General features: G+C 39.9%; 1 protein-coding gene across 2 annotated transcripts in view; it reads right to left on the minus strand.

Moving 5' to 3' along the window:
- Positions 1 to 2,891: 2,891 nt before the first annotated feature.
- Positions 2,892 to 24,566, minus strand: part of GARS1 (glycyl-tRNA synthetase 1) — a 40,405-nt gene continuing 18,730 nt past the window's right edge. For both annotated transcript variants that reach the window (XM_077996963.1, XM_077996964.1), the window contains 9 exons: positions 22,321 to 22,483; positions 20,773 to 20,937; positions 16,398 to 16,506; positions 15,432 to 15,576; positions 11,239 to 11,324; positions 8,619 to 8,728; positions 5,396 to 5,489; positions 4,500 to 4,690; positions 2,892 to 3,200 (listed from right to left, as the gene is read on the minus strand). In XM_077996963.1, the coding sequence (XP_077853089.1) occupies positions 3,075 to 3,200; positions 4,500 to 4,690; positions 5,396 to 5,489; positions 8,619 to 8,728; positions 11,239 to 11,324; positions 15,432 to 15,576; positions 16,398 to 16,506; positions 20,773 to 20,937; positions 22,321 to 22,483 (1,189 nt within the window). In that variant the 3' untranslated portion in view covers positions 2,892 to 3,074. The remainder of the gene's footprint in view (positions 3,201 to 4,499; positions 4,691 to 5,395; positions 5,490 to 8,618; positions 8,729 to 11,238; positions 11,325 to 15,431; positions 15,577 to 16,397; positions 16,507 to 20,772; positions 20,938 to 22,320; positions 22,484 to 24,566) is intronic.

Consider the following 24,566-nt stretch of genomic DNA (forward strand, 5'->3'; position numbering starts at 1 on the left):
AAGAGATACAGGTAATCGTTTTTCTTTGGGAAAGAAGGTTCATTTCAGGGCAACTATAACCAGAGATAATTTGGGTTTACCTCTAGGGCATCCAGCCCTCTCAAGGAATAGACTCCACTGACTAAGACAGTTGCTGCTATTACCCTGCAATTACACTGGTTAAGGCAGTAGTAAATAAAGGTCTAGAATGAATGTATTTCATGTGACTTATAATGAAAACAATGATTTTGCAAGTTCTTATCACAAAGAACTTGAGATGTCTGACATCTCTAGTACCAGCTTGTGAAAACAGTAAGATCATTTCCATGTTCTTTAGACTTGGTGATGAATTTCTTTTCTAGAACACCATCTATAGTCACTATTTTGCTGTTATGAGCTGTTGAGCAACATTAAGGTGGTGGACTCCTGCAGAAGCCAGGCACTGACAGCCTCTCTAGAAGTAACTCCACGTTGCATTTGACTGAATGCCCCGAATTCCAACCTAAGTATTAAAAACCTAATTCCTGTGTTCTTACATAACAGTCCATGGAAATTAGCTAGAATCTGACCTTCCCCCATCACTATTTTTGGGAGAGGTAATAAACAGGAGTAACTTCTCCGAGATACAATGCTATTTATCTCGCTCTTGTTTAGCCCACAGTCTGGTAAATACAGGTATATAAATAAATTAAAAGGCCTCAGAGAGCATTAAGCCAGAAAGACCCATGCTTTAAATACACATTGGGCTTGAACAGAAGTGTGTGCATATGCATACGCAAACTCGTGTGTAAAGAGTCCCTCAATTTAGAAAACAGCACTTCAACCTCTTGTGCTTAAAGTCAAGCAAATATGGTACAGACAGAACCAGAGAGCTCTGCTGCTGGCCCGTCTCCCTCACTCAGGTATCAGTCACTTGAGAGACCCGCTTTAGAGCAGGTGTTCCAGGAGAAATCACACACTGCTACCCAGGGGAAGGAACAAAAGAGGGCTTGCAGATTCAATATCCAGCCTCTACCTCACGACAAATGTATTCGTCAATGAAAAAGGAAGAGAGGTTTGGTTCCAATTCCTTTATGATCCAAAGTATTAGGTTGGCACAAAAGTAATTGCAGGTTTTGTCACTATTTTTATTTATTTATTTATTTATTTTAGATGGAGTCTCACTCTGGGCCCAGACTGGAGTGCAGTGGCATGATCTTGGCGGACTGCAACCTCCGCCTCCCGGGTTCAAGTGATTCTCCTGCCTCAGCTTCCCTTGTAGTTGGGAGTACAGGAATGTGCCACCACCCCCAGCTGATTTTTATATTTTTAGTAGAGGGGTTTCACCGTGTTGGCCAGGATAGTCTCGAACTCCTGACCTCAGATGATACACCCTCCTTGGCCTCCCAAAGCGCTGGGATTACAGGCGTGAGCCAACGCGCCCAGCCTGTCATTACTTTTAATGGCAAAAACCGCAACTACTTTGGCACCAATCTGATAGGCAAATCTCACTGTGTATTTAATGTATCTTTCCCTATTAATGAGCTTAAACCAATGTCTGAGGCTGTGGTGACTGTTTGACTATGGAGGTACCTGCTGTAAAAGGAAGTAAATAAATGCAAAGTTAGGGCAGCCCCCTGCCAATGTAAAGCTGCTAGAACATATGCCCAGTTACAAGCTATATTATATGGAATTTGAAGTGAGAAAAATCCCTAGAAAATGGGATTTCATTTTCTAGAAAATGAAAACTCAGTTCATTTAAAATCTGGCTCCTTCTAATTTAATAATGAAAGCTCATAAAAGTATGAGACAGAAGAGAAATAAGCTTCAGTGTAAAGCTTTCCTTCCAAAGAGGTTTGTTCAAAAAAGAAGTCTGTTCAAAAATTCAAGACTCATCCAAAGACTATTTATTGAAGACCTACTATGTACAGCACTGCAGTAGGCACCACTGGAGATCAGATACAAATGAGGGAAATCCCTGGGAGATTCCTACTTTACATCTAAGAAATCACAACTTCAATTGTTCTTCACACCAGAGACAAAAGGGCACACTGGAGACCACCACTCCTCTATCCAATACTGCGGGGGAGGAAGTGGGGACACTAGACACGGTAGTAGCTCTGGAAATAAATAGCTGCTCAAGTTCACACAACCTTGAATTTTTCCCTTACAAATAAGCATAGTCTTCTGAGTTTTCTATACAAAAACATAAAAGAAGTAAAGCACCTTAAAACCTGAGCCAAAAACTACTAGCCTAGAATCAAGACAGTGTGATAGTCAGGAATTGCTAAATCAGACGAGACAGATGGGTTCCCCTAGCATCAGGAGCTTAATGATTTCAGGTTACCAGTGGAGCTGAGTACAAGCATGCCTTAAGATAGAAGGCAAATCTGTCAAGGCCCTCCCCTCCTGGAGAATCTGCAGTGGGGTTAGCAGTCCTAAAGCTCCACCCCAGCACTCTGCCTCCTCCATTGCACCACCCCTGCCACCCCATCCTCGCCTCAGTCTTTCCCAGAAGTCATTTCATCTGCTTGGAGACTGTTGTCACAGTATCTGCACGATGCATCATTTTCTCAGAAAAAGATAAAGAATAGAAAAGGTAAATCAATAGACAGAAAGTAGAGGAGTGGTTGCCTGGGCTGAGGTTAGAATGGGAGTGAGGTAAATGAGCACGAGACTTCTTTTGGAGTGATGGAAATGTTCTAAAATTGGTTTGTGGTGGTGGTTGCACAACTCTGTAAATATACTAAACATCGCTGAACTCTACACTTAAAATAGGTTATTTTTATGGTATGTAAATGATATCCCAATAAAGCTGTTAATTTTTTTAAAAGTGTTAACTGTGTTTAACATTAAGCCATGAGAATGTCTACCCAAACGTGGGAGAAACAGCCTTGCTGAAAATGTAAAAACACGAGCAAATAGATCACAAGTTTGTTCAGGATTCCTTCAACTTTAATTGTGGGGGTAAAATCAGGCAGCCACTGAAGATAAAATACAGTCCCTGGGAGTAATCACAATGCTGTTTTCTTTTGTAAAGTGGACATGATAAGAGTTTTTTGTTTTGTTTTGTTTTGTTTTTCAGCACAAGTGGTCAAAAGTTGTCAAAATTGTCTTCATTCCTCGATTGTCTCTTTTTTACCAGTCTCTTGCCCTTCAAACAGAGGATACCTGGCCTCCACATCGGCCCATGTGATGCTGCCATTGGCTAGGTCTCGGACTATGCTGGGCAGCTCAGAGACCTAGAGACAAGGAGAGAGAAGCCAAGTATCAACCAACTTGTTCAGATTTTTAAGAAGAAGATTTATCCTGAACTCAGGAAACCTTACACAGAGCCAAACAATGTCATGCTGGGCATGGGTTCATGTTCTTCTTCTAGCCCACAATGCCCACCAGTTCCCTCAGACAACTCAATTCTGCCACAAAGCCTTTCCTAACTTTTCTAAATCTCCATGTCCTTTACTTCATGTGTATTAAATTTAACTATTAGAACAAACAGGAGTCAGTCAAGTAACTCGTGTGAGGGAGTTACATAAGACTGGCAAACTGGAGAGCTCTGACAAAGGAGGCCACTGTTCCTCAGCCAAAATCAAACACTGGCTGCCACATAGCAATGGTTCTCAAACTCGAGTGCACGTCAGAATCATCTGGAGGTCTCGTTAAAACTAAAAAAGTTTTGCCTGCCCCCTCTGCCTCTCCATCCCCAGTTTATGATGTAGTAGGTCTGGGGAGGTTTTGCTTATCTCACACATTTCCAGGTGACACTGATGCTGCTGGTCTAGGGACTACACTTTTGAGAACCACACCCAGATGGGTACACAAGTCCAGAGTAGCCAGATGGTCTCTAAAAAGTCAAGTTAGAAATTCACGACTTCTGGATTAGACTATAAACTCCTTCAGAAAAAAAAAAGCAGTCTTTTGCTTCTGTTTTCCCTATTAGTATCTGTATCAAGCTAAGTACGGAACAGGCACTTGAAATATGTGCTCAAAGTTGATAAATTAGGCAGGCAGACGTCAATTAGAGCGCTACTCTTTCCTTTCCCTTACCACCCATCCTTCCGCTTCTGTGCTTCTACCATCTCCATTACTGCCTTCCTATTGACCAAAATTACTGAAACATCATTCATTGTTTTGAATATCTGAACACGGAAAAGTTTATACATACACATGTATACGTGTCTGTAAAAATAAAAAATTAAAATGTCTAACCCCTCAAAAGCCTACCAATAAAACTATGGCAACAAATTATTGGGATCATATTTCTCTTGCCCAATAAACAAACAAGTATAAAAGCAAACTGCTGGAGAATGAGCCCAGAGCAATACAAATGGTTATAAAATATTAGAGAAGTGCTAATGGATATTTTCATAATTAAACCAGGGGGACTTGAGAATCTGGGCTCTGTCTGATAGAAGCCGTTCATTAAAATTAAAAAGAAAAAAGAAAGGAAAGGGAGCATATACACATCAAAATCCAATACAAATCAGTAAGAAGCAGTACACATTTCTAAGGCTAAAAATGCCAAAGAGAAGGCCAGATACCTCTGCTCTTATCTGCCGCATTGAGTCACGGTCCCTCAGAGTTGCTGTGTGTGGGGTCTTGTTCACTGTGTCAAAGTCAATGGTGACACCAAAAGCCACGCCAATCTCATCAGTCCTGGCGTAGCGCCTTCCAATTGACCCAGAGGAATCGTCTACCTTGTGAGACACTCCGTGCCTGGTGAGGGCTTCCGCTATCCAAAATAAACAAAGTAAATTAAAAATAGAACAATGGAGTTAAGCCCAATGTTATCTAACTACTGTCTTCTTACAAGCTCAGACTTATAAAAGGGACCAAGACAAGACAGCAACAAGTTGAGTTGCAACACAAAGAAACATCCCTAAAGTTTAATAAATCCCTTGCGAGAATCCAAATCTTCATGCATACCTCCATCTGATACAGCTATAGGGGGAACAAATATAGGACCAAGAGCCAAGGCCAGAAGGTGAGTCCTGACTCCACCACCTCCATTTTTATGGCTCTGAGCAGGTCAATGGACTCTCCCCACTTCCCAACTCTGAAATAAGTGGGATGTGCCAGATGACCACTAGGATTCCTTTCAGGGCAGTGGATTCTGTAGCTGTAGATCCACTAGGGTTGCTACCCTCCACTTGGGTTCCCTCGATGAACTGAGCACCAACGTCAGTATGAGAAGGAAATAATTTTTAAATCTGACTCTTGGGTCCTACCTTGACTCACTCAAATGCCAGAATAAAACATCTGAGCAAGCATACCCTCTCTCTTAGAAATAAGAGTACAGGCTAAAATCATGTACTCTTTATAAAATCATTTATATTCTTTATTCAATCTCTATTTTTATTGAAATAAACGATACATTTCCTAAGATTCAGTCTCCTGACGGTGTTCCCATGGAGTTTACCCAATTGAATTTGCTTACATAATTCCTTGACAAATGGCATGAACTCCTGGTTTTGGCTCAGTGGGAGGACGGAACATTTGAATGGAGCGACTACAGCCGGGAAACTGAAGAACTGGATGATTTAAAAAGAAAAAAATCCAAATATGTTAATTTGTAAATATCTAAATGCAAATACCCCAAACCAAAAGAGGTTAATATTCAGCAAGTGTTCAAGCATAACATCATTACCCAAATGCCAGAAAACATGACACGAAAAGCAGTGTGGCAAAAGAGAAGCAGGAGAACCAGCATCAGAAACACCTGGTTTCAGCTCCAGATTTGGGCCAACTCATGAGCTCTCTTTCTAAACCTTAGTTTCTCCATCTAAAAAGCAGGTCTCCACCACCTGCTCTGCTTGCTTCACAAGCCTGTTACTAAAAAAGTCAAATGATGTGAAAGCATTCTGAAAGCTACTACATATAAAAGACGGTAATTTTTAGTCCCACATAAAAGACAGTTTTTCTGTGGAGACTACCTAAATCATCAAACAAGTGGCAGTGCCCCAAACCAAAAGCCTATTCTGTCTTTTTTTTTTTTTTGAGATGGAGTCTTGCTCTGTGCCCCAGGCTGGAGTGCAGTGGCGCGATCTCGGCTCACTGCAAGCTCCGCCTCCCCGGGTTCACGCCATTCTCCTGCCTCAGCCTCCCGAGTAGCTGGGACTACAGGCGCCCGCCACCTCGCCCAGCTAATTTTCTTGTATTTTTAGTAGAGACGGGGTTTCACCGTGTTAGCCAGGATGGTCTCGATCTCCTGACCTCGTGATCCGCCCGTCTCGGCCTCCCAAAGTGCTGGGATTACAGGCTTGAGCCACCGCGCCCGGCCAATTCTGTCTTTTAAGAAAAGAACCTATGAGCCTTAGTGACCCAGTGAAACAGAAAAGTTTAATTAGCTCACAAACATAGGTCCAAAAGAAATAGTACAAAACAAAAAAGATGCTCCATATACCTACACTAAAAAGTACATACAGCCTTCTTAAACTGCCCTGAAATAGTTTCTGAGTAACTCAGAAATCAAAGAAAGCAAAAATAAGGCTGGGCACAGTGGCTCCTGCCTGTAACCCCAGCACTTTGGGAAGCTGAGGCAGAAGAAATGCTTGAGCCCAGGAATTCAAGACCAGCCAGGGCAACATGGCAAGACCCCATCTCTACAAAAACTAAAAAATTAGCTAGGCATTGTGAGGCGCACCTGTGGTCCCAGCTACTCGGGAGGCTGAAGCAGGAGGATTGCTTGAGCCCAGAAGTTTGAGGCTGTAGTCAGCTGAGATCATGCCACTGCACTCCAGCTGAGCAACAAAGCGAGACCAAAAAAAACAAAAAAAAACAAAAAAAAAAACAAAAAATAAAAATATTCTGTGGAAGGCAAACCAATCTACCACTTTGGGTTGGAAATGGGAACTGAAGGCAGTTCTTAATACTTGTACAAAAGGTTCACTTGAAGGCAAAAACACAGAATAAATTTGTCCCATAAAAATAATGAATGACACAGATTCCAGTTTAGCCTCTTACCCAAAGTTCAATTAACCTTTAATGCCAAGCAATGAATATCCCACTCTAAGTAAGGCCTGTATTCCACCAACATTGCTGCTCACATCACAGAAGGTTCAGAATTATATTCCCTTCCTCCATCTTGTGATATTTCTATTTAATATGAGACAGTAATAGGGACCTGACTTTATAGAAAAATAATTTTTAGAATTTCACTAGCAATGTTTTTCAACTAAATTTATAGGTAAATAGATTGAGGAACTAGGTGCTAACAATTTAGAAGCATTTTTGGCTTCCCACAGCCTAATCAAATTTCTCTTCATCATGGGAATTCACGCAATTCATAAAACACTGTGACTAATTTATTCTTGTTTAGCCCTTACGAAATTTCTATTAAAGCTGTAGTTATATTAATATTGTTAGATTCAAAGGAACAGCTAAAAGATTTTCTAAAACCTTTTTATTAGAAAAATAAGCAGAAAAAGCTTGAAGCAGACTTGACATCTAAAAAGAACACACGCAGTTATGTTTGTCATCATTTCTCAAAAAGAACCAAGCCTTATGTTTGCGTACCTGGGGCCTAGCCCAGGTTCTTACAATCTGTTGAATGAACAGGGCTGCTTCTTCAAGGTTGGGAAATGAAGATGCAACGTTAGGGCAGAGAGTACACTACTAACTTTATTAGCTATGTATTACAATAGTGTGTCAGACTGAAGTACTGCTGCCGAGAATGTACTAGTTCATCCTTCAAGGTTAAATGTCCCAGAAAGAACCACAGGGTTGATGTCTAACATTACATACACTCAAGCTTTAGAATGGCCAAGTGGATGACGCTGTTTCTTTCAATTAACCTAACATATACAACCTCTCCTTTTTAGCCATTCTTCTGGTTGGCTTTCCTAGCAATCTGACCAGGAGTGTAACTTCTGCAGGCAGAGGCGAGGTAAAAATGGTGAAGTAAGGCAAGGAGATAGAGAGGAAGAAGGCAAGGAGATAGAGAGGAAGAAGGCAAGGAGCAGTGATTCAGAAGCATCAGAACCAAAAGAAAATTCGTGGGAGCTGATGAAGACTTCTTACAATCTTCTATCTTCAGCAATACTTGAATGCTAGGAAAGGCTATACCCCAGATAACTATTATCCCATTTATGATCTGTCAAGCTTTCACAGTGAAATCACCCAGGGTTCTTATTATTAAAAAAACACCCACATCCCTGGGTCTTAGACCTAGTGAATCAGCATCTCCAGAGTAGAACCTAGGAATTCACATCTTTACCCCAAAAGTACCCCAGACAATTTTATGCAGTTTGAGGAGGTTCCCTTTGATACTTTACCAGACTATAGATACAGCTTAGTGGTCTGGCTAAATTCTATGAGTCATCTCATCCTTCCCAAATTTCTGAAAACACAGCATATCCAGAAAGTGCCATTCCTTCCACTGACATAATGTAGATTGTTCCCCAAAGTAATTGGTTCAGTCTCAGAATAGAGAGCACCAGGCAACTAAAACAATAGCTTCTAGAATAACCTAAAGCTCAAATAAGATAACACAGGAAAGTGGTTTGTCTATAAAAACTTAAGCAAAGATGAATGTTAACAGCACTAGTAGACAATAGTAATAACTAATTGATCATTCTAGAGTCTTATTAATGTACTTCACAATGTAATTCAAAACATTTTTATTATCTGACACTATAACAGCACACTACATGATAACTTACTGTTCTCTGTTCATCTCCTTCTCGTACATGGAATGTATGTTCAAATACCGTATACATGATCCTACCCAGGCCGAAGGAGGGTTCAATTACATTCGGAACAACTTCTTCCACTGCGAGAGAGAGAGAAATTCAATAACATTCTCTCAAATACCACATAATGCATTTCAGATTCTCTCTAAACAATTCACTGGGCACGGTGCTCACACCTGTAATCCCAGCATTTTGGGAGGCCGAGGTGGGTGGATCATCTGAGGTCAGGAGTTCGAGACCAGCCTGGCCAACGTGGTGAAACCCCGTCTCTACTAAAAATACAAAAATTAGCCGGGTGTGGTGGCAGGTGCCTGTAATTCCAGCTACTCGGGAGGCTGAGGCAGCAGAATCGCTTGAACCCCGGAGGCGGAGGTTGCAGTAAGCCAAGATCGTGCCACTGCACTCCAACCTGGAAAACAAGGGCGAGACTTGGTCTCAAAAAAAAAAAAAAAAAATTCTTAGCACTAAAAATATCTCTATTCTAGATGGATTTTTTATCTCTGTATATCAGAACAAAGAAACCAGAAGATACCTAAAAACTATTTGCTAATAGGCAACATGCCTTCGAAGAGAAAGTTGGAGTGAAAAAATCTTTCACCAAATTCTGTTTATACTGTGTAAAAACGAAACCTGAGTTACCAGAATGTTTCTTCACCAGTTGGCAAACTACGAATAGCAGCAGCTACACTTTGTCTCTATCACCTGCCTTGGCTACCCAGAAAGCACAAAAAATCTAAGGCTTTTAATAAGAATTTGCTAGAATTTAAAATCTAACACAGCTGGCAAAATTCACAAAAACAATTCCTACACGCAAAAAGTATTACACGGTTTGTGTTTCTTTAACTTTTTAGCTTGTTATCTTGATGAGAACTTGTTCAGAACCCCATTACTGGCATTGTATTACCAATGTTCTGGGGTCAGGACACCCTTAGGGAAGAGTTTGCTCAAAGAACAGCAGTCCATCAAAGACATCTTACAGTGGCCTAAAGCTCTTCCTGTGGGTAAGACAACACCCGTGGTATACACAGGAAATACATTGATAATTATTACTTATTATGTGGAAAGGAAGAAGCACTGCTAAGCACTGTCCAGGTCTAAGATAACTGGCCATAACCTTGGAGAGTTTATATTGTTTGGGAAATGAGATCATTGGAACCAAAAACTCACACATGTAGAGGAAAAGAGATCCTGTTTGTCTACGATAAAGGGTAATATTTTAGAAACATGATCAAGGCATTCCCCTCCCCCATCCTTCTGTGGTATCTGAGTAATGGTGATGTGCAGCTCTGAACTAGCTGCCAGGATCGTGGCTATAAAGCCCCAGAGCGTGATGGAGAAGCCCCTGCTTACTCCTACCACTGCTCACAGAAGCCTGGCTACAAGACAGGCCAAGAACAAAGGCTCACTCTCTCCACTGGCAGTAGCTTCTCAAACACCCACTACTATTCTGTTTCCAGGAATTTCAATTCAGCCACAAATAAACTTCAGCATCCTCCATATATGCTCCAAATTACTCATTGCCTGATTCACATAATTTGTTCTACAAAAAACCAATCATCTTCTTACCTTTTAAAAAAGCATGAAACATCACTGGTCTAAATGGCTTTTTTTTTTTTTTTGGAGACAGAGTCTCGCCTGTTCACCCAGGCTAGAGTACAATGGCGCAATCTCGGCTTACTGCAAGCCTCCCGGGTTGAAGGGATTCACCTGCCTCAACCTCCCGAGTAGCTGGGATTACAGGCACGCACCTCCACGCCCAGCTAATTTTTGTATTTTTTGTTTGTTTGTTTTTGAGACGGCGTCTTGCTCAGTCACCCAGGCTGGAGTGCAGTGGCATGATCTCAGCTCACTGCAAGCTCCGCCTTCCAGGTTCACACCGTTCTCCTGCCTCAGCCTCCTGAGTAGCTGGGATTACAGGTGCCCGGCGCCACACCCAGCTAATTTTTTTTGTATTTTTAGTAGAGATGGGGTTTCACCATGTAAGCCAGGATGGTCTCGATCTCCTGACCTCGTGATCCACCCACCTCAGCCTCCCAAAATGCTGGGATTACAGGCGTGAGCCACTGCACCCGGCAAAATTTTTGCATTTTTAGTAGAGATGGGGTTTCACCATGTTGGCCAGGCTGGTCTCAAACTCCTGACCTCGTGATCTACCCGCTCTCGGCCTCCCAAAGTGTTGGAATTACAGGCGTGAGCCACCGCATCTGGCCCCTAAAGGACTTTTTAATAAGTTATTTTGCCAAAAAAGACAGGGAATGAGGGCTAGGCGTGGCCGCTCATGCCTGTAATCCCAGCACTTTGGGAGGCCGAGTCGGGTGGACTGCTTGAGCCTAGGAGTTCAAGACCAACCTGGGCAACGTGGCAAAAACCTCATCTCTACAAAAAATACAAAAATTCGTTGGGTATGGTACCGTGCTCCTGTAGTCCCAGCTAATTGGGAGGCTGAGACAGGAGGACGAATGCTTCAGCCCAGGAGGCAGAGGTTGTGCCACTGCACTCCAGCCTGGGTGACAGAGCGAGACCCTGTCTCAAACAACAGCAAAAGCTTTAAGGAGCAGTGACTTTTTGTTTATCATTTTTACAAATTTACCATATAGTGTTTTCTGGAATCTCTTCACATTGACCATGTCTTTTGTTAACTGAAATGTTTTCCCTTCAGTTTCAATTGTAAATTCCCTACAAAGAAACAAAATACATTTTGTATTAGTTCAAACAGGCACCCCATGCCTTAATTTAAAGGAATTTTGTAGATTGCTAAATTGTTTTTTATTTTTATAACTTGATCAACTCTCCAGATATAATAAGTGATGTCAAATTTAAATTATTTCATAAGAAACACCAAATTAAGTATTATTCTAACAATGGCACCAAAAAGTACTCTGAGGAGATACACCAAATTTTGACTAGTTTCATAAAATTCCACAAGTGACTTAATGACTAATGCCTTTGGTTTTGAGATCAAGGTAAAACCAAAAACAACTTTTTGAAATTTCAGTTTTAGAATAATAACAACTTTGTCAGAAATAAGCCTGCTGGTAAAAACACAAGGGTTCTCATTACTGTCCCAACAAATGTACAAATGAACCAGCATGCCATCTTACAAAAGTAATTTTACAGTCCAATGCCCACACTATTTTCAAAATAAATTTTGACATTTGTGTTGATGAAGATCAGTTTAAAAGAAGTTTAATGTTTCTGTTTCATATGGCAATATAAAATATTATCCCCCCCAAAATCACTGGCTGCCATGTATTCGTGTCCTGAGATATGCCCATTCAGTTTCAGGTTATAATAATTCACTCTTATAAGGAGTTTCATGTAATACCTGTATTTCAGCTTAGGAGGTGTTTCCTCACATTTTGAGTATCAATTTGGATTTCTCTTGCCTCCCAAGCAATTCAGTGCTAGGATAGAGAGCCCTCATGTGGTTGTCTCGGAAGCTGGATACTTGGCATACATAACAACTGCATTTTGCTTGTTTCCACCGTGATAATCTCATGCCTCATCTGACTGGTGTTCACTGAATTCTTCCGTTTTTACTATTCTGTCTGAAGTCTGTGTGTGCGTGCATTAAAGGTTCCATTACATACACGGTGTTATATTCACCCTCTCTGTGAGCACAGTCTAAGTGTATCATAGTGAACAGCTATAAAAGAGTTGCAATTGGGTCAGGCATGGTGGCTCACGCCTGTAATCCCAGCACTTTGGGAGGCCAAGGCAGGTGGATCACCTGAGGTCAGGAGTTCGAGACCAGCCTGGTCAACATGGTGAAACCCCATCTCCACTAAAAATACAAAAAATTAGCTAGGCGTGGTGGTGCACACCTGTAGTCCCAGCTACTCAGGAGGCTAAGGTGGGAGAATTGCTTGAAACTGGGAAGCAGAGGTTGCAGTGAGCTGAGATTGCACCACTGCACCCCAGCCTGGGTGACAGTGAGACTCCATCTCAAAAAAAAAAAAGAGTTGCAATTGGCAAGGAGACAGCCATTACTTGAGAATAAGTAATAAAGCAAACTGTGTTTATGGATAATGATATTTAATTAGTAATATAACTTAGTCCATTTTAATGGGATTTGATATTGTTTTAGTATAAATAGATGTTAATTCTAGAAGACCAGAAATGTTTTAAAATTTTTCTGAAACAGATATCTTCAACTTGCAAGAGTTCATCTTTGTCCCATCCGTTCTTTGTTCCTTTTCCTCCTCTCCCATCTTCTTGTGGAATATTTTTTCTTATTCTACTTTATCTCCACCATTGGTTTATTAGTTACACCCCTTGGTTTTTTTTGTGTTTTTTTTCCAGGTGATTGCTCTAGAGTTCACTCTACGCATTTTTTAACTTATCACAGTTTATCTTCAAGTAATATTACACCATTTCATATATAATATATACACCTCACAAGAGTATATTCCTAATTCTTTGCTCCCACCCTTTGTGCTATTGATAGCATACATTTTACTTCCACGTGTTATAAATTCTGTATTATTATTAATTTTATTTTATTTATTTATTTTTATTTATTTATTTTTTTTGAGACGGAGTCTCGCTCTGTCGCCCAGGCTGGAGTGCAGTGGCCAGATCTCAGCTCACCGCAAGCTCTGCCTCCCGGGTTTACGCCATTCTCCTGCCTCAGCCTCCCGAGTAGCCGGGACTACAGGCGCCCGCCACCGCCCCCAGCTAGTTTTTTGTATTTTTTAGTAGAGACGGGGTTTCTCCATGTTAGCCAGGATGGTCTCGATCTCCTGACCTCGTGATCCACCCGTCTCGGCCTCCCAAAGTGCAGGGATTACAGGCTTGAGCCACCGTGCCCGGCCTGTATTATTATTTTTACTTTAAATACTCCATTATCTTTTGAAGAAATTAAGAGATGAGAAAGAAAATGCCATTTCTATTTACCCACATATTTGTCATTTCTAGATCTCTTAAGTCTTCTGGGTAGATCTAAACTTTCATACTTCTGCCTGGAGAAGTTCCCTTAACAATTCTCATAGTAGAGGTCTGTTGGTAGTGCAATTTCAGAGCCCTGGATTGTCTAAAACAGAGGTGTTCAATCTTTTGGCTTCCCTGGGCCACACTAGAAGAACTGTCTTGGACTGCACGTAAAATACACTAACACTAGCCATAGCTGATGAGCAAAGAAAAAAAAAAAACTGCAAAAAAAACTCATGATGTTTTTCGAAAGTTTACGAATTTGTGTTGGGCAGCATCAAAAGCCATCCTGGGCCACATACAGCCTGCAGGCCGCAGGTTGGGCAAGCTTGGTCTTAAAAGTATTTCCTCTTCATTTTTGAAAGATATTTTTGCTGGGTGTAGGAATTTTAAAACACTTTAAAAGATTTCATTCCATTATATGGTGATCTGCATAGTTTTTGATACGAATTCTAATCATTCTTATCTTCATTTGTTTTTACGTAATGAGTCTTTTTCCCCTCTAGCTGCTTTAAAGGTTCTTCTCTTCATCCCTGGTTTTTAGCTATTTGATTTTCATGTGTCTTCATATGGTCATCTTTGTGTTTATCCTGCTTGGGGATAAGCTTCTTCAATCTGTAGTTTTATCGTTTTCATCAAATTTGGAAAATTTCCAGCTATTGTATAATATTTTTTCTATACGCCCTCTCTAGGACTCTCAATTACACATGCATTAGATGGTCTGATATTGTCCCACTGGACAGTTTTTTCCCAGTCTTGTTTTTTCTATGCTTCATTTTGGATAGTTTTTGTTGCTATGTCTTTGAGTTCAATGATCTTTCTTCTGTATGTTTAATCTACTGTTAATCCCATCCAGTGACATTTTCATTTGAGATACTGCTTCTAAATGTTTCATGTTGTCTATATATATAAAAACATGTGTTTATATCCATATTACACATATATTTTTCCCTTTCTCACCTCACATGTTCATGTTTTCCTTTATATCCTTGAGTACATTAAGTATATTTATAATAAGTGCTTTAACATCCTTATGTATTTACCGCATCATGTTTTTTCTAGGTGTTTCTTTCAACTGACTTTACTCCTCATTTTCCTGCTATTTCATATATATATAGAGTAATTTTTATCATTTGCTGGATATTGTAAATTTTACATTGTTCAGGGCTGGATTTTGTTGTATTCCTTTAAAGGCTTTTCTCTATTTTTTCTTTTTTTTTTGAGACAGAGTCTCACTCTGTTGCCCAGGCTGGAGTGCAGTGGCAAGATCGCGGCTCACTGCAAGCTCCGCCTCCCAGGTTCACGCCATTCCCCTGCCTTAGCCTCTGAGTAGCTGGGACTACAGGCACCCACCGCCATGCCTGGCTAATTTTTTGTATTTTTAGTACAGATGGGGTTTCACCGTGTTAGCCAGGATGGTCTCCTGACCTCGTGATCTGCCTGCCTCGGCCTCCCAAAGTGCTGGGATTACAGGCGTGAGCCACCATGCCCCGCCTTCTCTATTGTTTATATTCATGCTTAAACAATTACAGAGAGTATTCTAAACCTCCAAAAAGGAGAAGTGACCTGAGAGGTAGATGTAGTTTCTAACCCTTCCTAGCTGGGTAAGTCGCTTTAAGAAAGTTAATAGGGAAAAAAAAAAAAAAAAAAGTCTTTATATTCTACTTCAAATCTTTTTCCAGGCTATAATGCCAAAATCTCAGCAAAGACAGTCCTTCAAATGCAGCCAACAAAAAATCTTAAAAATCTTACCTGCAAAAAATCTTAAGAAATTAACCACACCCTAACTTTCAGAACCTGGCCGAAGACACAACTGACTGGAGCCCGTGGAAGACTAAACATCTGAAATCTTACCCTTTCTCATTCAGCAGCATCTCCATTTCTGTAATGTAGCACTCATCACAAATGGCAAGATACTCCATCACCAGTTTTGCATCCTTCTTATACGCCTTACCAATTGCTCCCTTATTGGGTTCAAACTGAACAACACTGACTGTTTTGTATGAAGTAGTCAAGGAATCCAAAACTACAGCACTAACTCAGTATTTCAGAAAACGAGCCTGAGAACAATCAGTCATCAACTTAAAACCACCCCAGCTCTCTATCAGTACTCCAGATCCTGTTTATGTTGATTTTAAGACAAGATGAAACACCTGTCCACAAAATCATTCAAGCAAATCTCACCCAAAATTAATACCATCAATAGAAACTTTTCCAGTTACAGTGAGAAAAAAGAGATATTATCTAATCAGTAATGACCAACCCATGGCATAAGAACTTCTGATAAGAATTTATTTCTAAAATGCCCAAAACAAGATCTATTTCCTGTCACTGACCTACCCCTAAGAAATCAGCTCATAACTTCACTGCCTAGTAAAGAAAGAAAATTTCTATTTTGCTGATTTTCAGACCAAGTGAGTTAAATTATTATTTCATCTACTATCAAATGACACTCATCTTTTAATGGAAAAAGCTTTCACCAGGTACCCTTTATTTAAAGAGCATGTAGGTAGGTGCAGGTGTGAAGCGCATTTTGGAAACAGCTGAGAAAAACACTATTAACGCTCTGAAAGATATTCAGAGCATTTTTCTAAATATGCTTCTTTTAAAGGCCAAACATTGAGTGGGCACACATCAGACTACAAGTGCAGAGAATAGGAAAGGAACAAAGAGATAGGTAAAATAATAGGTTTAAACAAGTATTACTACGGTATCAAAAACATCTCCATTTATCCATAGAACCCGGTAAAGACTTGGACTTAGTCATTAGCAAGATGTTCACATGTGAATCCTGAGTTTTTGGAGTGAACAGAAAGGATATGGGTTCTTTCAGAGGTTTCTCAGCTACAAGTGGGACTTTGGTGGCTCGTGCATGACAGGAGAGGTCATAACAGGAACGATCAGCACATCCAACAATCTCAATCCAACCCTAAAAAGATATAATCAATAAAAACATTACTTACTTATACTTACATTGTGTTCATTCACAAATGCATGCAGATTATAACCCTTTCATATATTCAAGGATAATTCGATTATACAATCTTCATTCAAATTTTATAAATATTTGAAATGGGAATAGCCTCATATATCAGGCAGCTAATAAACCTATAAAATATAATTCACACGGATCTGGGTGTGATGGCTCACGCCTGTAATCCCAGGTACTTGGGAAGTTGAGGTGGAAGGATCACTTGAGGCCAGGAGTTTGAGACCAATCTGGGCAACATAGTGAAACCCCATCTTAAAAAAAAAAAAGAAAGAAAAAATATATAATTCACACTATACACAAAATAGTCTTCCTTTCTGGATGGATTTATATTGTCATACTGAGTCTGTGGTGTAAACTAATATATTCGGGAATTTAATTACGGAAATTAAATGTGAACCTAGACAAAGCCTGTAAATTTGGTTCAAATTTGTGAACAGGAATCAAAATGAATTTGGCAGAAACCATAATTCTTTGGATGAAGTACCTACTGTTCTCACAACTTGATATCAGATGGCTGACTAAACACCTACTTCAGCTTGCCATAAATGTGGGCATTTGGATTCAATTCACTTTCTTTACTGAACAAAAGACAACTCAGTATAAGAGTGGATAAAGTTTAGGTCACACAATAAAATTATATAAGAGCATTATGATCACACTGATGCCAGGTTCTCTGTCTTATAAATACATACATAAGATACTGTTAAAAAGCAAAATTTAAATTATTTTCAAAGAACCTGCAATGAATTGAATGCTTGTGTCCTTGGCAAAATTCGTATACTGAAATCCTAACTCCCAACATGATGGAATTAGGAGGAGGTGCCTTTGGGAGGTGATTAGGTCATGAGGATGGAGCCCTAATCACTGGAATCTGGGACCCCAGAGAGCTCTCTTGCCCTCTTTCACCATGTGAGGATACAACAAGAAGTTGGCAGTATGCAACTGAGAATGGGGCCCTCACAAGAATCAGACCATGCTGGCACCCTGATCTCTGACTTTCAGCCTCCAGAACAGTGAGAAATCAATGTCCGTTGTTTATAAGCCACTCCGTATGTAGTACTTTCTTATAGCAACCCCAACTATGACAAACTCTTAAGAATCTGTTATTTCAATAAGAAAAAGAGTTTGTAAAGAGCTTATTTTGGTAGATATCTAGTTAGTCCTTCTCACGAAGATTCGTCGTTTTTTTTTTTGTCCTTGATCCAAAGAGTTTGGGGAAATTAAACCATCAAAACTACTAAGCTTGGCCAGACACAGTGGCTCATGTCTGTAATCCCAGCACTTTGGGAGGCTGGGGCGGGCAGATGACCTGAGGTCAGAAGTTCAAGACCAGCCTGGCTAACATAGAGAAACTCCGTCTTTACAAAAAATACAAAAATTAGCCAGGTGCAGTGCCATGCACCTGTAATCCCAGCTACTCGGGAGGCTGAGGCAGGAGAATCGCTTGAACCCAGGAGGCGGAGGCTGCAGTGAGTGGAGAATGCACCACTGCATTCCAGCCTGGGTGACAGAGCAAGGCTCTGTCTCCAAAAAAAAAAAAAAAAAAAAAAAAAAAAAAAGGCAAAACTACTCAGCTTTCCAAGCACATGTTATCACGTGGGGTGTTTGTAATAAAGCAAGCAAATATAAAACTCATATGAGCTCAGAAACTCCAACACGAAACAACAAAAGGAATTAAAGAACAAAGCCTAAAAACATGCAATCTGGCAATCTGACATTCCCTATACATGTCAACTGGTAAATATACTTATGTTCTTAAACATACAGTTTGGTGGTTATAATTTACCAAAGGTGTCAACTAACATTTATGTACTGAAAGGTAAAATTATAAAAACGTGCCTGAGAATAACAATGTTGGGATAGTGATTACTTCTCTGGAGGGAAAGAGGATTGGTGTGGCATTAACTACAATGGTAACTTTTTTTATTAAAAAAAAAATATAAAGCACACAAAAGTATTAAACTCTCTAAGGGAGTTCTCCCCTCTCATTAAGAGCATCTGGGACTCTGGAGCTTCTTGTTTCATTTAGCCCTGTTTTCCAGTGACTTTCCATTTTCTGATCCCCAGCCTCACAGTAGTTCTCAGATAAGGACTAGCAGGCATACAGTGGGTTTATAAAGCAGTACACATGACTGTTAAGAGCATGGGCCTGGCGTCAGACAGCCAGGTTTATATCCCAGCCTCACCACGCACTGGCTGTGAAACTTAAGCAAATTACTTAATGGAGACAGCAAGAACAACATCTGGTTTAATCTGAAATTAGAGTCAGAGCAAACTAAGAGAAGGAGCTGGGTATGAAACCAAAAGAAAAGAAATAATCTTTTCTCATAAAAAAGGAAAAACATTTTATTGGTTTGATCTGAAAATAAAAAGTCGTCCCAGAAAATCTAAAAAGTGTAAAGAAATTAGTGATGACCCATAATGCTAAGAATAATTACTATTATCATTTTGACATATGTCAAGCAAGCTTGCTAAGAAAATCCTAACAGATTACAGTAATTCTTTCCTAATTCCACAAGGGAAAAAGAATATATTAAAAACAACATCATTAATAGCCATTTATAAACATATGCAGATTATTATGCATTTATGCATGTGTGTGTTAGAACACATAGAAAAATCATCTAGAGAAGGCAGACATACCCAAGACCACGGAGCTAAGCATGATCTTTTTTTGTTTGTTTGAGACAGGGCCTCACTCTGTCACCCAGGCTTGAGTTCAGTGGTGCAATCATGGCTCACTACAGCCTCAACCTCCTGGGTTCATGTGATCTGCCCACCTCAGCTTCCCGAGTAGCTGAAACTACAGGGGCGTGCTATCACACCTGGCTAATTTTTGTACTTTTTGTAGAGACAGGGTCTTGCTATGTTGCCCAGGCTGGTCTCAAATTTCTGAGCTCAAGCAATCCTCCCACCTCGGCCTCCCAAAGTCCTGGGATTACAAGCATGAGTCACCACACCCAGCCAGTTTGGACATGTCTTAAAAGCTATAAAAAAAAACAACAAAGTTACGTGACAGAGACTCATAAAGCTAAAAATATTTACCATCTGGTCCTTTATAGAAAATGTCTGCTCAATACAAAGAAGAGACATAAAACACCGGGGGAGAGGCACATAACTGGAAGTTTCATTTTCTACATAATATTCTTCAGAATTATTTTTTCCTTTTTGTTTTAAAAAAAGTAGTCATTACTTTTTAAAATATGACTGATTTTGATTTTTAATTTTCAAAAATCCATAAAAAGAAAGCCATTTTAAAAAGTAAAAACTGCGCCTGTAGTCCCAGCTACTCGGGAGGCTGAGGCAGGAGAATGGCGTAGGCCCGGGAGGCGGAGCTTGCAGTGAGCTGAGATCTGGCCACTGTACTCCAGCCTGGGCGACAGAGCGAGACTCTGTCTCAAAAATAAATAAATAAATAACTAAATAAATAAATAAAGAGTGAAAACTGAACCAAGGGTGCAGTGGAACAAATGACCCTGGACTAGAATAAAGTCTCTTTCTATGCAGGTGAGGAAGTCTCTCTAACACCCAAGAAGGGAAATGCCAAAAGACTCTCAGCCTTGTTTTAGATGCCACATTTCCTCCTGCCACCAGTATAGACAGCATCTCCTATACGCAAATGCCTTTCGTCCCTCAGCTTCAGTACTGATGTTCATGTTTGGTGGTGGAGGCTGGAGGGGTGACAGGGCACAGGGGCAGCAGGGTACCTCGAGATCATCTGTGAATTGTGAGTTAAATACGTAACATTTGAGAAAGGTAATACTTAAGCAAGAGATCAGAATCAACTAGTATATTCCCCAAAGCTACCACATAGCTCATTGAGCTAAGAGCACTATGACTTTCTTTACTCAACCTCTCCACCATTTCCAATGTTTGCTGGGATTCTTGCCAGGAAGGAGAGGCCAATGTGTCTTAGATCCACTCCAGGATATTGCCAGTAATGCTGCCAATACACTGTACAGCTAGTGTACACATCAGCACTGTCCCATCATCAACTAACTCTCTCTCTCAGCTGTCTAAGACTACAACGGGCTCCTTAGGACACATAAAAAGGCAGGAGGCAACTGCTTTTTCCATTTTGCTCAGGAAAAGATCTCTTTTCTTTTCCCTTTGTTCCTCTGTGGCATAAAGTGCACAAAAATCCATTTTTGGGCTCCTAAGTTAACAATGTGAAAACCACATGGTAAACAGCACTCCACTTACGTAGGATGTTTTGGATTCTGCATCCCAACAGTCACAGGCGTAATGGGCCATCTCATTCTCCATGTGCTGCCGGAAGCGGAGTTTATCTGGAGATATTCCAACCTTCGTGAGGTAGAGGTAGATGCGGCCAATGAAATAGCCTAATACTGTGTTATTAATCACACCCTAAATCAACCAGTAAGAAAGCAAGCATGGAGGAAGAAAAGAAAACACACATTAATTTGAAAGCCAAGATACCATTTTCCATTGACTCCTACTGAAAAATATTTGAAACCCAACGCAAACTATTTTATCTTGCTTTCAAAACAATTTCAAATACTCAGAATGAGATCTTGGTTATTTTTTAATGGGTTAATGTCAAGATGATGATAATGGAGTTATTCAAAATCTGTCCAACATACTTAGTGGGTCAGCAAAAATTCAGCCCAGTACCTCATACCTTCTAAATCTACAGTACTAAAAACAATATTCATAATGACACTAAAGAATGGCAAAGACGGCCGGGCGCGGTGGCTCAAGCCTATAATCCCAGCACTTTGGGAGGCCGAGACGGGCAGATCACGAGGTCAGGAGATCGAGACCATCCTGGCTAACACGGTGAAACCCTGTCTCTACTAAAAAATACAAAAAACTAGCCAGGCGAGGCGGCGGGCACCTGTAGTCCCAGCTACTCGGGAGGCTGAGGCAGGAAAATGGCGTAAACCCGGGAGACAGAGTTTGCAGTGAGCTGAGATCCAGCCATTGCACTCCAGCCTGGGCCACAGAGCGAGACTCCGTCTCAAAAAAAATAAAAAAAATAAAATAAAATAAAAAAGAATGGCAAAGACATTCCCTTCTGAATTAACCAAAGTAATGAGACATGTTGAGGGGATTTTAATGTATCCTTACCCACTGAAATTTGTGAACCCCATAGAGTACACATAATCATTTTAGTGTTTGGAAGGACCTTAGAAAACATCTAGCCCCATCTCCATACACTACAGAGGTCTTCTCCGCAAAGTGGCTGACAAGCTATCGACCAATCTTGCCAGGAATATTTTCAGGGCCAGGAAGCTCACTGCTCCGCGAGGCAACTCATTCCACTAGTGGACAGCAGCTACTGTTGGCAAGTTTTCATGTACTCACTTCTCCAGGCAAATATTTACAAAGTGCTTATATGCAAGGCCTTATTCCACTGCTATGAATACAGAAGAGTCTGAAACCCAGGGGGCTTGCTCTCTGTGGCTCCAATTCTGTCTCCCCCAAAGTAGTACATACTGTTGAGAGTCAGATTGGTGAGGCACAATCAAACCAAGATCTATTTTCCAAGTGCTCTGCTAAACATTTGTTTTTCATGCTAGCCCCAAGGCCCACAAATTGAGATGTTCAGGTGATTTTTCTCTTACTATAATAATACTGTATAATAAATTCTTTACAAAACCAAGTACTGTATAAAAAGCAAATGACCGCCAAAATAAAATACTTTGTCACCCAGAACACATAGAATTTGCTAATTACTGCAAACCCTGAACAGGCACAATCTAAGTTAAGTTACCTCCAGAATCCTACCTGTTCAACAGCATCTCCCAGGCGCATTTTCCGAGCGGACTGTCCGCTGACCTGGGCTTTTGCTGAATACAAATAAAGGTGAAGGTCTGCCACATTTTGGAACTTGGGGTGGTCTTTCTCACTGGGATCGACAAAGTGCTCAATTTCTGCCATTGTGAATTCTCTGAAAGCAAAAACATAAGTAATATATCTGCATATTTAACTACAAAAAATAATAATAATAAAACAAACAGTAAATAAGGCCCCTATTTTCAACTGCATTCTAGTGATAAAGGCTCCATACTACAGTCATCTTTTTTACTAAACAGAAAGTTGGTTTCCTAAGGGAATGGCTAAAAAAATTCTGAATTAAATTTGTCTGGGTAGTTGTTATTTTTATTTTTTTGATGTATTATATTTCTACAAATGTATGGGGTACATGTGAAGGTTGTTATTTTTAAACACATTAATGAAAATTTTATTACTCACTATTTAAAATAAACATGATCTAACTTCTCTGAAGTATTAATTCCTTCCCTCCAGCTACATTCAAAAAGATTATTAGTTTTAACTGAAAATAACTTGTTAAAGGCAGATTAATACAGTTTTTTAAATTAGGAAAACATACGCAAATAGCACATGCAAAATAAGAAATAAGATATTGAATAGTGACATCCAGATAAAATGGTTTTCCTTAACGCATTAGCAAGTCTTTATAAGTATACACTAAATGAAGTTCTTCATCCCATTCAAAGAATGGGAAATTAAAAGCGAAATGAAATGGTTCTTTAGTTTTCACAGCAGTTTGATTTCTTCTTCTTTACTGCTACAAAAAAGTAAATGACTGATAATGGCATCATACAGCTGGTTTCTTTGGAGTAAGAGTTTCTTAAATAAAGTGTTATTCAAGGCAAAGGACATAAGGCATGAATTGAACAAGCTAACATCAAGCTAATTACCTAACGATGAAGTGCACACTGTAATGGTTTCCCAAAGAGATTTCTCTGAATGCAATTTAGTAGCTATTTGGGGGGAAAGTGTTTCAAGTTAATTTTATGAGTCAAAATCAATCTCTCTTCTTTCAAGAAAAATCACATTTTCTGGTGTACTTCCATGATTATCTCAGATGTTTTACAAGTAATGTAAAATTGCTTAAATGGATCCTAAAAATACATGAAATATACTGCAAAAGAGGTTTAATTTTTTAATTTTACTTTTTAATAGTGTCTCTTATTTGGTCCTGCAGCACCTATGTTTTAGCTGTCTTTCAACAACTAGGAAACATCTTCTGCGCCCATATAAATGTGAGAGAAACAAACATGATGTTTGTTCTCACATAGCTTGTAAATGGGCTGACAGCAACTGAACATCTACAATGCGGGACAGGATAAATTAAGAGCCCTGTTTAGAATCTCCAAAAGGCTGCTGCCAAAGTCTTTCCATCTGTTCCGTCACAAATCTCAGCACAGAGTCTATAGTTAATGATTCACTGTATACCTGAAATCTGCTCAAAGAGTAGATCTTAAGTAGATCTCACCACTAAAAAAAAAAAAAAGTTACTATGTGAGGTGATAATTATGTTAATTAGCTTGACTGTGGTAATCATTTCACAATGTTTAAGCATATCAAAGCACCACACTGTGTGACTTGAAATCATACAAATCATACAAAATTTACTCATCAATAATCTCAGCTCATAGATAGGAGGCAGGAATCATCAGAATTCTGAGTAACTGTATCTGAGAGTTCAGAGACTGTACCTGAAACTGTAGAGAACTAAAATATACACAGGCTAGGAAGACAGACAAGTCAATCAAAATAAAATAAAATTTTAGAAAGTCTTCATATGAACAATCTAATACCCCTAAACTAACAAAAGGAAATACAGCTATGCAAAGATTAATCACCAGAGAACTCTGCCATCAAGAAGAATCAGAACACTACATGTCCTACCATGGAACAAAAGCCAGGAGGCTGCTGACTCATGAAAAAATTAGTGGACTTCTGGTCAGGAACTTGCAAGGGACATAACGAAACTAGCCAGAATTCAGACACAACACTTTGAAGTGAAAATGACCAAAGAATATACTGTTGAGAAACCCCAGAGCCTTTCCACCAGTTAACCCCTGGGATCACTCCCAAGTTCCAAGCTGGTTTCCCTACCCACCACTTTTTTACTGCACAGGCCCCAGACACTGCCTTACTTCTCAGTCCTTCTCAATAATCTTCCCATAGCTACTCTGTGTAAACCCTCTTCGTAACACTGG

Source organism: Macaca mulatta, chromosome 3 (assembly GCF_049350105.2).
Source record: "Macaca mulatta isolate MMU2019108-1 chromosome 3, T2T-MMU8v2.0, whole genome shotgun sequence".
Taxonomy (NCBI): Eukaryota; Metazoa; Chordata; class Mammalia; order Primates; family Cercopithecidae; genus Macaca; species Macaca mulatta.